This window comes from Toxorhynchites rutilus, chromosome 2, assembly GCF_029784135.1.
Source record: "Toxorhynchites rutilus septentrionalis strain SRP chromosome 2, ASM2978413v1, whole genome shotgun sequence".
NCBI classification, from domain to species: domain Eukaryota; kingdom Metazoa; phylum Arthropoda; class Insecta; order Diptera; family Culicidae; genus Toxorhynchites; species Toxorhynchites rutilus.
The window spans coordinates 308,799,884-308,813,266 of record NC_073745.1 but is presented as its reverse complement, the minus strand read 5'-3'; the positions used below and the strand labels follow the sequence as shown (position 1 = coordinate 308,813,266).

General features: G+C 38.3%; 1 protein-coding gene across 1 annotated transcript; it reads left to right on the top strand.

Annotated features, from left to right (window-relative positions):
• Nucleotides 1-1,064: 1,064 nt before the first annotated feature.
• LOC129770985 (mantle protein-like) lies at nucleotides 1,065-2,762 on the top strand. The gene is made up of 2 exons (XM_055774205.1): nucleotides 1,065-2,106; nucleotides 2,168-2,762. The coding sequence occupies exons 1-2, from the start codon at nucleotides 2,101-2,103 to the stop codon at nucleotides 2,717-2,719; spliced, it is 558 nt and encodes a 185-aa protein (XP_055630180.1). The 5' UTR covers nucleotides 1,065-2,100; the 3' UTR covers nucleotides 2,720-2,762.
• The last annotated feature ends 10,621 nt before the right edge of the window (nucleotides 2,763-13,383 follow it).

The following is a 13,383-nucleotide window of genomic DNA, read 5'->3' as shown; positions in this document are numbered from 1 at the left end:
AATTAGACTATTTTTTGGAAAAAGCCAATTTTTTTCTTAATTTTTTACAAAAATTTATAACCTAAAAACTATGATACCTACAAAATTCTTGTCGAGGGATGAAATGTAGGAAAATATCAAGATAGCGTTATAGTGTATTCGACAAACTTTTAGATCATGTTAAAATATAAACTTTTGTCGAAGACATCAACTTTCTATCTTTTATAGTTTTTGGAATATAAGTAATTTTTGTATGAAGACTCTTGAAAAAAATAATGTTTTGCTCGTAACATTTTTGTGTGTAAATTCTCACGTTTGACATGTTCTTGACATGTTTCTAAATAGAGAAAAAATAGCAGAGCATTTAAAATGCGATAATTCATACGTAAAAATGTAACGAATTGAACATTTGTAAGGGCTATTTATGTTTTTTTTGGGAATTTAAAAAAAATCGTTATTGAGAAAAATGAAATTTTATTTTTAAAATAACTTTTTTGCCAGCGAAATTTTTTAATTTTTTGTAAAAATTTAAACAATTTTCAACATTTCATCCTTTGACAAGAATTATGTAGGTATCATAGTTTTGATGTTATAAATTTTTGTTTAAAAAAAAAAAAAATTGGCTTTTTGCAAAAAGTAGTCGAATTATTTTTAGTATGCAAAGTTGCTTAAATGACCCATGCCTTTACACCCACAACGTTTCACTGCTATCTGAGATGGTGCTGCCAATGGCCAGTTGAGTTGGCATGAATGTATTTGCTTTTTTATAGTTTACGTGGTTTCGGGGTTAAGGGCGCTATATTTTTCAAACATTTTGTTCTTGAAAGCTGAGTTTTTTACATAAAATATCCAAATAACAGAGGTGTGATTTTCATCGTTTTTGAGTTACGATTTTTCAAAGTTGAGATGTTTTGATTGTGATAGCTTAATTGACAGAAAATAGAAACATGCGAAATCCACTATATCGGTTTGACATGGAATGGCTGAATATGTTTATGCATTTTGTTTTCAACAATACTTAGAAATGTGTAGTAATCTTCGCGCAAATCCTAACTTGTTAATTTCAACAGTTGGTAAGGATACGAATGCACCAGCTGCCTCGGTGTAAAGTATCCCAAATAAACATCAACAATGACAACAGTTGGTGCTTCACGGGACAGACTACGTATTGTGGCGGGCGTTACGTCTCTGGCGGAAAATTATTCCGAAAGGATTATGAAAACATAAATGTAAACAAATAACGATATCTGATCTTGATTAGTTGACATTCAACAAGTCGACAAGCAGCAATTATACACGGATCATATGTGTAAAACCTGCGCACTCACGATGACTTAAAATTGAACCAATATGCTGCACTGATTTCAGATTGCACTTCACATTTTTCGAACCAGTATTGAGGTAATTTCTAATTCAAACGGAGTTATGGTGAGCACCTGACGGTTCCAAGCGCAATAAACAATTTGTTCACATAACGGCCATAAAAGTTCATTGGAACCAGATACTTTGCATGCGGTGCGGTTCTTCTGCGAACTGCATCTTTCCAAATGCCATTCCATCTGCTCGCTCACCAAGGCAAGGTCAGCCCGTGATTAGGAACTACCTATCTACGATGTTACATTATCCGTGTATCCGGTGCGACATTTGGGGCGAGTTGCACCATTCCTGTGCATTTACCTTGGATCGGTCTGAGACCGCAAAGCGATGTGTGCTGCTGCACTATTGGCCAGGACTAAGTGCGGTAGTGACAGTCAGCTGGGGTTGCTAGTATGAACTCATTTAACCAACTTTACGTAAAAACTCCGAGGAGTGTACATATGGTGCAGCCCATAGCGCGTTTCGGCTGATGCACTCACAACAGCAACAACAACAACGGCGGCGGCGGCAAACCACCGATGGCCAATACGATACCAAGCCAAAGCAGCGAAGGAAAAATACGGTAAGAAGTGGTTGAATTCATTCAGTGCTTTCGATTTACGGCGAGAGCATGGGGTGTATAAAACCACCAGCTGATCGGTGGAATGGTATCATTCACTTGTGCTCATCTCGCCGGCCAATACCGTCGATCCTACCAACCAGTACACTGTGGAGCGCAGTTCTAACCGCAGCGCGAAGGCAATCATGAAGGTAAAGTATCTAGAAAAAAAATCTATTCAGAACAATTAATAAAGAGTTCATTTTCCCGCAGGCGTTCATCGTGTTTTCCGTGGCTTTGGCAGTCGCCGCCAGTGCAGCAGTCGGCGAGTCCAAGAAGGAGAAGCGAGGTCTCTACGATCTGGGTTCGGAGTACAAAGGATTCGACGATCATCATTTGCACGATCTGGATTACCACCACCACCACCATCACGACTTCGATCATCACCATCACGCCGAGCTGAAGCATGTGACGATCGAGAAGAAGGTTCCCGTCCCGTACCCGGTCGAGGTGGAGAAGCACGTGCCAGTGGAAGTGAAAGTACCCTATCCGGTCGAGGTCGAGAAGAAGGTCCCGGTGATCGTCGAGAAGAAAGTTCCGTACTACGTGGAGAAGAAGGTCCATGTGCACGTAGACCGTCCCGTTCCGTACCCGGTCGAGGTCAAGGTCCCCTACATCAAGAAGGAATACGTCGAAGTGCTAAAACCGTACGCAGTTCATGTCGAGAAGCCAGTCCCAGTGTACATCCACAAGCCGGTGTACATCGAGAAGACGGTCCCAGTCACTTTCAAGATCAAGGAGCACAAGAAGGGCTTCTGGGGCTAAGTGCGCGCGCGCTAGTTGGTTGTGTTAGGTGCCTACTGTTAGACTGAATAAAGTTTGTTTTATTTCCTTTTTCTGTTTGAAAAAAATAACTCGAACATCGCTGGGTTTATTTCATTTTCGAATCCACCAATTGGTAGTCCTCGGGAGAACTCTCCGCCTATTGCCGTTCGCTTGTCTCGCATGTGATTGAAACGGATTGCGCAGGGCGGTCGGGTGCACCGTGAATGCATAAATAGTGTTTGGGTTACGGTGACGATTATGGGAAAGTCGTTCGATAAACTCGTGAGACATGATTGCAGCGAATGCAATGTAGCCGGATGATGGAGTGGAATTTTCACATAGCAGGCTCGCGAGAACGCTTGATTTCGCTACACACGCGCTGTGAATTGCTGCAGGCTCAAATTGGTCGGGTTTTATGTCCCCACACAAACAGTAGACCATGACCGAAAGCTGTTAACGTTTCGTATGTTATTTTTTCTGTTGCGTTGAATCATTCGGAACGAATGCTACAAACAAGATGCTGCCATAGACAGGTGGTCCGTTATTGTGACTATCCGTGTGGGACACATTTGGGGTTGCAAGACGATAGAGTTCCGATTTATTTAACAACATGGAAAGCATTAACCATCAATTGTAGCTTTCTGTTGTGTGTTCCAGTTATTTACTGCTAGGCTGACCAAACGGTCAGGAATAGAAACGGATCACATAAGTCAGAAAAATATATTTTGATATTTTTTAAAGAATTTTATAGAGTGAATAAAACCGAGTATTAAACAAAATAATCAAACATGAACTCACTTTGTTCGACATTTCAGATTATGAAGCGACGTTGTGAAGGAGGTTAGGATTTTTGAAAGCTTCATCATGTGATTTGTCACATTCCAGATCGAAGATCTGTTTGACATTTATCATAACTTATTATCATGGTTTCAACATTCACTTTTCCTTTGTCCACATATTTTGTTTGTTGGCCTAAAAAAATAATCTGTGCAAAGTTTTAGCTCAATCGGACATAATTTAGGGGCGCCTCAAAGCGCTCCAAGTAATTATTTTTCAGCAACGATGATATCTTTCCGGAGTTCCGCGCGTGTATGTGTGCTGCTCCAATGTCTCAAGGGGAACCGTTTTTCGATGCTGAGTATTGATCGCCTTTTCAGTGGCATCACTCTCAAGGCTCTAGGTGACACCGTTCATCAGCGCTTTCATGATGGACGAAGTTAGCTTTACCACAACAGCGACAACATGCTCCAATCGCTGTTCAATTATAACTGAGTGGATTTCCGAGCGGCGCTCGCTTATATACCGATTGGTGAATTCAATAGCCTGTTTTGGAAGCAATTTTAAGGCTTTTGAAAAAAGTTTTTGAACCAAAAAGTAGTAAGTATATAATGCGTAGACATTTCATCTTTTGAATGGAGTGTTTATCATACCAAGTTGTTTAGGAGTTATTAACGCTCAAAATCTCGGTCTCCGGCGTAACGGTTTCGTTTTCGAAACTTTGATTTTACACCCCGGTATAGAAATGAAGGACGTAGTCCTACGTCAAAATTTTTGGCCGAAAATCGACTTTTTGAGACTTAGCCTGAGTGGCCAAAAAATCTAAACTTTGACAGCTTTGAACCACCCCTAAGTCATGTCCGATTGAGCTGAAATTTTGAACAGATAATTTTTTTTGGGCCAATAAACAAAATGTAAATGGTCGGTTCTTTAAATTAGATTTTTTTTTCATACCTTCATTGCCTTCAAGTCCCAAAAGGTCGATTTTCGGCCAAAAATTTTTTTTTGAGATAACACCAGATCTCGACGTTTTATGCATTTTTAAATCATTTGGCATCGAAAAAAAATATCGATTTTCTAAATTTCCTTTACTCCGCCCTTGAGAGATTTTCGAGGATCAAAAAATCTAAACTTTGACAGCTTTGAACCACCCCTCAGTCATGTCCGATTAAGCTGAAATTTTGCACAGATCTTTTTTTTTTGGGCCAATAAACAAAATGTACATGGTCGGTTCTTTAAATTAGATTTTTTTTTCATACCTTCATTGCCTTCAAGTCCCAAAAGGTCGATTTTCGGCCAAAATTTTTTTTTTTAGATAACACCAGATCTCGACGTTTCATACATTTTTAAGTCATTTGGCATCGAAAAAAAAGTCGATTTTGTGATTCTCCAATCCGCAAACGGTTTGAGTTACCGAAAAATGGAAACATTCCCATTTTCCAACACATTTGTTCTACTTATTGGTGTGCTTATCTACCCGTGCTGTCAATGTGACGCAACTTATGCATATGTGAGATATAATATTATATTTATATAACGCTGCGAATCAAATGCAGCGTTCGTTCTATAGGCATCGTGGAGAGAGGGAATATTGCAATGTAAGCTCCACCTGTTCTAACTGATTATAAATAACAGAGTATAAATAATAAATTATATTGATAAATGAATATGTTGTGAATTCAGGGATGTGTTCGGACTTACTGATGACTTTATTCGATCGTTCATTCTATCTTCGTGAATTCGAACATTGTTTTCGGGTTAAAAGTGGCGTCTAAGTGCAGCGTACTTCAAACCGAATGTTTCTGGCAACTGGTTCTCGCGTATGTTTCTTTGGGGGAGGTTTATGCTTTCGGTGGTGCTTTGCACTCCAAATATATTTTGTGCTTAAGCTGAAGGGATGCAGAAAAAGAGTTTGAAACTACGACAACACTTTTAACTTCACGAAGTTGGAAGAAAATTTCGAAGCTCTAAGTTGATATTGACATTGGTAAGATATTGCCACATCGAAAATGCTGCTCGGCTTGAAGTAGCTTTAAAGTGCAGCGAATTTCAAGCAGGATGTGATGAAGATGTTATCCAGTGATGTGGGCTGAGTAAAAATTGAGTTCAATATTGATAATTTTCATAACTCGATATTTTTTTGAATATATCTACTTGTATTTATATAAAAATCTCGTGTCACGATGTTCGTGGTCGAACTCCTCCGAAACGGCTCGACCGATTCTAAAGAAATTATACCCAAAAAACTTGGTATGCATGAGAATAGGTCGCAAACTATATATGATACCGCTACGATACCGATTACTGCATATTTAATACCGATTAGTGTGGTACTATGCAGAAAAAATTCTGAATAATTTTGGTTTTGTTTTTTTTTGCATAAATTTGGCTTAAAAATACATAAAACCATATATAACCAATTTTAACACCTTTCTCCGATTTTTTAATCGCCATATTTCTATTTTTATATAAACAACAACGTTTTTCAAACAGGACGAATTTATTTACGTTGTTAAATGTCAAATTGCACATCATTCTCTTCATCGAGCTTTTACCACACACATGCGCAAGTAACCTCAACTCGACTAAAGCTAGGCGCATCGACGGCGAGCTGGAAGCCTTTTTGGATGAGCACAATAAATTATTGAAATTATTCTAACCACACACATGCTCAAAATGCAAAATATCAATCACTCTATTGTCGTCAATCCTGATAAAAAAAAACGGCTGGAAAGCACGTGTGTAGATCCAATGCATCATCACTAATTTTTAATTAATATTTTTGAACATGTGGTTGGAGGAGACGAAACAAACAAGAGAGTGCGTTTGATAGATTCTTATGTGTTTCGTTTGATGAATCGCGATTAGTTGAATTAAAACGTCGTTCTACGATGTCTAGAGCTGTGCCAACAATCAATGGTTAACATATACGCAAAGGTACTCACGAGACGCTATCATGACACAGACGCTATCACCGACACAGCCTTTGTTGTTGCCAGTTCAGAACGTTTGCTTAGCTATGACAGTACGCGTATTCAGACAAAAGAAATGAAGTCTTTGATTAGCTCCATTACAAAATTACACGTATTCCGACCAACATGTTGCTGGATGTATTCGGTTGAATGACGAAAGCGAGGATTACCTCATACGCATATTTTTAGTTTGGTTAGTCGACAAAATACGCTCTGAACAAAACGATAGAGTAATTTCCTCGGAAAATTCTAGATCCATCAGAATTACCCGAACGGATCGAAACTCAAGTTCAATCGAGTTGTGCAAATCGCCATGCAATTCGACATTGAGCTTCGTGTTCCATTTATGTGAAGTGAAAATTGGCAATGAATTTTCGGGTGGAATAAACAAGCTTTCATAAAAAAACTTATAAATAAAAAAAAGACTATAAGGAAAAAAAAAATTAAAATAGTCTCTAATTTGCGTTCTGTGTAACAGGATAACACATTCTCTGCAAGTGAGGGAAACATTAAACGAAAATTGTCTCCGATAATGATTTTATATTATGGATAAAGTTTTGGCGCAAATTCAAGGAGACTAAAGATATGACTATGTCTTCTAAATATTTGAACAACATTGAGTAATGATTTAATTAAAATTTTAGCAATTTAAAATTGATTTTGTGTCTGCTAATCTGATAGAGAGTAAATTGTTCCACGAATACGGATTAATTATTTTGAAGTTTATTTTGCGTCAAAGCAAGATTGCTACATTTCATAGCACGGTTGAATTGACGTCGATCGAATTTCAGAATGCAAAAGACGAATCGTGAGCTCTGATCGAATTTGAACACACTCACGGTACACCAGTTATTTTTTATTGAACAGACAAAATATTCAATAGAAATGATTTAAATGGCGGAACAACGTTTGCCGGATCAGCTAGTTTTTGTTGTAAAAATCTTTCAATTTCACAAAGTTTGACGTGGTGCCAAAATGAAGATATAAATATGAAAAATCCAATATTTTGCAAAATCGAAATCGTAGAATTTAAAAAAAAAAAATAATATTTTTGTTTTAATGAGTTCGACATAGCACCACTCTATATCAAACTTTGTTAAATTGAAAGGGGTTTCCAATAAAATATCGAAGGTATAATAGTTATTATTAAAATATATTAAGGTATAATTAATATAAAATTCAATTTTTGAATTAGATTTTCTAACGATATATTCGAAATGTTATTTATTCCATTGATTTTCCAACAACTTTGCAGTTCATCATATTTTCATCAGACATCTGTATTCCGAGCTATGTTTTTTCGCAAAAAAGGGTCAATGTTTAAGATACACCCTTATAAAAAACAGTTATAATTGAAATTGGTGGTCTCAATTCTCAAAAAAAAAAAAATCTCAATAGCCCCTAAAATTTCCAGCAAGTCACCTATACATCGAAAGAAGGGCACTGCTACAGGGAAAAAGTTTTCCTTGCAAATTTTTTTATTTTTATTTTTTTTTTTATCCAAAATATATATTTTTATTAAGGCTCTTATGGCGTCAACCTGACGGGGCCGGGAGTTCAATATTTCGACAATGTTTGCCTTATAACTATGTTAGTAATATGTAACCGATTACTCGCGGTTGGCTCGAGGTTAGTATTACAAGTGTTTTCGTAATTGTGATGTTGCTGTCTTCAATGATCTGTACCTGTGCCCGACACGGGATACTTCCTATTGGGATGCAGCTGACCATTAATCAGCAACGCCCACCTAGTCTGTACCCCATATCTAGCGTGGTGCGTCTTCTCGAGGAATCCAGGATAGAATGGTCACTAGCCGGCGCAATCATCAGCTCGTGTAGAGTTGTCATGAGCGGTACAACCTTTGGCTTTTGTTGAATCATCAGTGGACTGCACAACCTTTGGCCCGTGTATCTGTAAAGAGTGTGTGTATGTATTGCCGCGACTAAGTAAAAGTTTATAGATCGAATAGGAGGGATACGAAACAGGGACACAACGAAGGAAAAATCATTAAACGTTGACATCGGCGTTCCTGAGGAACAGGTATAGATGAAGCAGAAGATCAGGATCACGGCTACATAAGATATCCCGGACGGGGATATCCGATTGTCTGCCTTTTGCTCTCAGTGCTCTAGAGAGCTGAGAGCGAGCAGCATGGAACCGGATACACGACCAGACAATATGCTCGATGTCGTGGTAGCCATCGCCACAATCACAAAGATTGTTTGCTGCGAGCATTATTTTTTTTTTTAGAAAATTTACTATTAATGTTTAACTCGTTATTTTAGTGTCTAAAATACCACGATTGACATATTCTGCAAACGTCAAGAACATGTCAAACGCGAGAATTTAAACACAAAAATGTTACTAGAAGTTCCTTTGGAGGAGTTATATATGCAAAAATGCTAAAAATGCCGTATACAACTCTAAAAACGAGTTGGCACGAAATTCTTCCTATACTTTTCACAGCAGTTCACGATGATTCTCAAGACGCGTTCAGGTCTAACGATGACAGAAATAAACCATCGCTCAAATGAATAACCGCATTTTCTAGAGATTCTAGAAGAAAATATCTTTAAATTTCGGTTCATGGTAATGTCCGAGTAGTGGGACGTCATTTGGATCTGCTCGAATGATATGATTAATTAGTGCTTTATTTCTTATTAATGAACTATATTTATGAATTCATATAGTTGTGTTTGTTTCCACACAAATTAGAATGATAGAATACTTCAGAGAACGGTAAATATTTATTTTTAATATTTGATATTTTATTATCTACTTTTTTTTAATATTTAAAAAAAATAAGGAAGTCAATTTTTCTCCCTTGAAAAGATTGTCCAATTGGAGCTCATTGCCCTCAAATGGAATCCCCATAAATCGCAAAGATGTTTGCATCGATTGATAGGAAGTATTTCGACGCATCTATCACAATGAATATCATTTGATTTTTCTTGAGATAAACAACTGAATCATTGTCAAATGTCAAGCATTATCCATACGCATTAAGTGTCACGTTTGGATTGGTCCAATTTGTGCCCTTCAGTTGATACCGACTAACAGGTGCAACCAGAGTAACAGCGGAATGCGGTTTCCCCAACACATACATCAAAACAAAGCGGAAACCGACATTGCAAATACATGCAAGCCGGGGGCACTTCTGTTCCCAATGCATAAAGGGTGTTCGGATCAAAAAGTGGTCAAACTAAATTGCGTGTAAATCGATTATTTGTTTATTAAAAATTCAAAGTATCTTTCTTTTTGAAGTTCAGTATGTAAAAAAGACGGAAAAAATACTCAGTTAAGATTCCGGTCGACCTATTCCAAAATGGCGAGCCTTTCGTTTGACGCCTGCCATCAGATTTTGTACAGTCACCTTATCCACTTTTTTCGCCGCAGAACGCCAGTTTGCTTTGAACTGCCTTCTCGCTGCTAACAGTTAGGTCTAGCTGAGGTTCTGCTTAACTATCACCCAATATTTTTCGATTGGGCGAAGTTCTGGTGTGTTGGAAGGGTTCTTATCCTTGGGCACAACCTGCATCTTGTTAGCGGCATACCACTCCATGGCCTTTTTTCCATAATGGCAGGATGCCAAATCCGGCCAAAACAGCACAGACAAGTCATGTTTCTTCAGGAAAGGCAGCAAACGCTTTTGAAGACACTCTTTCACGTAAATTTCCTGGTTGACGGTTCCGGTTGCAACGAAAATGTCGCTTTTCAAACCACAGGTACAGATAGCTTGCCAAACGAGATATTTCTTGGCAAACTTTGATAGTTTAATATGCTTGAAAATGTCTGCCACCTTTCCCCTTCCGGTTGCTGTATAATACTCTTGTCCAGGAAGCTGTCTGAAATCTGCCTTGACGTAGGTTTCATCGTCCATTACCACGCAATCAAACTTTGTCAACAATGTCGTATACAGCTTCCGAGATCTTGTTTTTGCCGTAAGGTTTTGCTTATCGTTGCGATTTGGAGTCACTACCTTCTTATAAGTCGATAGTCCGTATCGTTTTTTAGCTTCATGCACGGTTGTAGACGATATTCCCAACTTATTTGCGACATCTTGAACGGAGAGGTTGGGGTTAAGCTTAAAAGCGCTAGCCACTCTTCTGTTCGTCACTGCGGCTCCCGACTTTCGATTTTCCCCAGATCCAGGCTTTCTAGTTGTCGACAAACGTTCCCCGAACACTTTTATTACTTTGGTGCCGGTTGATTTGGCCACATTCAACGATTTTTCTATTTCTGCGTGCGTGTAGTTTGGATTTTCACGACGCATGTACAAAATTGATAACTAAAGATCTAATGTCAAAATGCAAATAGAGGCATCATTCTACACACACACACATACACACACACCTACAAAATGAGGGGTGATCAGGTTTTTTATATGAATGATTAGAAAAGATACGGCGAATTTAAGTTGACCACTTTTTGATTCGAACACCCTTTATATGCAAAACGGAATGAATGTGTTTCCCTAACACGGAGTTCAAAAACAAGGTGTCTGGGAAATTCGGCATTGTAAATACTCGCAAGCCGGTGGCACTTATGTTCCTTATGCGTGAATTACAAATCCGAGGAGCCTAGGAAAACCATAATGACAGATACTAAAGGAGACTGAACATTCTAGTTTGAAGTCTCTATAATATAGAAAATTGAAAATAGGTACGAAAACAAATGATTATCAAGTCAACGGTAGTCCTACGTCAACCTTGCGGCTACATCATAGAATTAACCCACCTATTTTTATGATATGAAAATTTATTACAAAAACAATGAATGCTTTTTTGCCACTTGGTGGAGCTCCAATTGATTTTACATATTTCTTTTGTTTGTGTAGCAGAAAAAGGCCCAAACAATATGTCCTTTCAACAGCAAATGTCTTCGAGAAAGCAGAGCTTCAATTTGCTTTGATCTTCGCGTTATGTAATTTTTTTCATAGACATTTTCAGAAAGTAAAGAAAAAAATTTCATTCAAAACAATGACACGATTTAACTTTGACAGATAAATGACTCATTTTTAATAAAATAATAATGCGTTACTAATAAAACAAGTACACTGATTTTTTTTAAGGCGACTGATGCGTGCGCACAAGAAAAAATAGCATCATTTCAAGAAAATCGAGTAATTTCGAGAGAATCGGGTAAAAAAACATTGCCCCATCACCGGTGCGCGCTCGCCACAACCACATTCGCACACGCTCTCGCAGAATTAATTTCTTTCTCTTTCTCTTCCCAAAAAAGAAACGTTAGACAGTTTCAAATCGCGTAATTTCAAGAAAATCACGTAATTTCGAGAGAATCGTGTGAAAAAAATCGCGTAAAAAAGAATCCAGTATTACTGGTCCGATGTGAAATTATTATGTAATGCAAAATACTTGTAGTTTCAAGACTTGTAACTTATAACTTGTAACGAATATTATTAAGTTGACTATGCGACAGGGTCCTGGATCAGAAAATTCGCCAGGCGAACGACAGAAATTTGATAATAAATACGGAAATAAACATTTAACATTGTTAAAATCGCTCGAATATTCCAGTTTTAGCTTGGATTAGCTCCCATGCTAGTTGGAAAACAATTTTCTTTGTTCATAATCCGCTGTAGTGACGAAAATCGGATTAGGTAAGTGACAAATTTGATTTATTCCAACCGATAAACTCCCATTCGCTATGGCGGCGGCCGGGCTCGGGTGATTTTTCTGCTCCATAAAACACTTTGTATAGGTATTCAATTTTCCGACCGTAAACAGTTTACCGAGCATGCATCACCCGCATCATGGGAACATTGTGTAAATGAAATTAAAATTTTCCTCCCACCCGAATAGAAATTAATATTTTAAACAGAACGAACAAACTGCGGAGGGGGTGTTCCGATCTGTTGGAGGCTCCCCCCCACGCCTAATCCACGGGTCCTTCCCGCCGCCCAGCGCGACGATGAAAAAGTGGTTTATTTTGCGTAATTTATTTTAGTCAGTTGCACACAGAAACTGAGTGCAGTCGATCGTCCTGTTTGTATGGTGTGCACTTTTTTCGGTAGAGGAAACTTGTTCCATTTCAGCGCTGCTGGTGGAGCGCTGGTGCTTGGGGGCTACAGCGCACCGATAACGCTGCCCCTCCCGCTGCGGTACCAGATTTCATGGTCTCTCGAGCATGCACCAAGCAGGTTCCCGCTTGGCACAGGCGCCAATAAGATTTGGATATGGGGAGCAGCGATTTCAATTTAAATAGTTGATGTTTTATTCATCCCCGTCCATGGTCCTCGAATGTGGTGGGATGGGGATAGTGCAGATGAAAGTGAGATTTTAGTGAGCCGACGACTTGCAGTGGAACAGGGAGAGTGATTGTGTGCATAAACTATTTACTAGACCCGGCAGTATTTTTGTTATGAAAGTTATTTGTGAGGAAAATGTTATGCAAATCAGTTACAGAATCAACACTTTTCATGCCCGGTTACACCAGTTATCGCTCGTCTATTTGCTGTCATAGTTTATAAAAGATAATCATGCTACTTTGCAATCAATTTAGTACCTGAATCGATAAGATTTGATCTACAGGATTTTTCTTTAACTCATTTGTTTATTTATTAGCACGATGAGCCCCGAATAGATCTTGCGGCGCTTTCCATTCAACCCACATCAAGAGCGTTTACACATTATCCGTGTCGGTCCCAGCTCCCAAAGATACTCATTGTATAAATAGAAAAGCGTCAGAAATTCGATTAGAAAGTAGCCACATTTTGTAATAAATCCGAAAATAAACCATATATTATTTTCATTTTCTTATTTTGTAACTGTCAGTCCCAGTCAGTCAGCGTTTTCCTATCAAAAAGCGGGTCTCAACGTGTTAAAGATCATGAACATTCCAGCCGTAACAGAGCGGGATTTAACAGTGTACATGTTACATGTTTATTGTATCGAT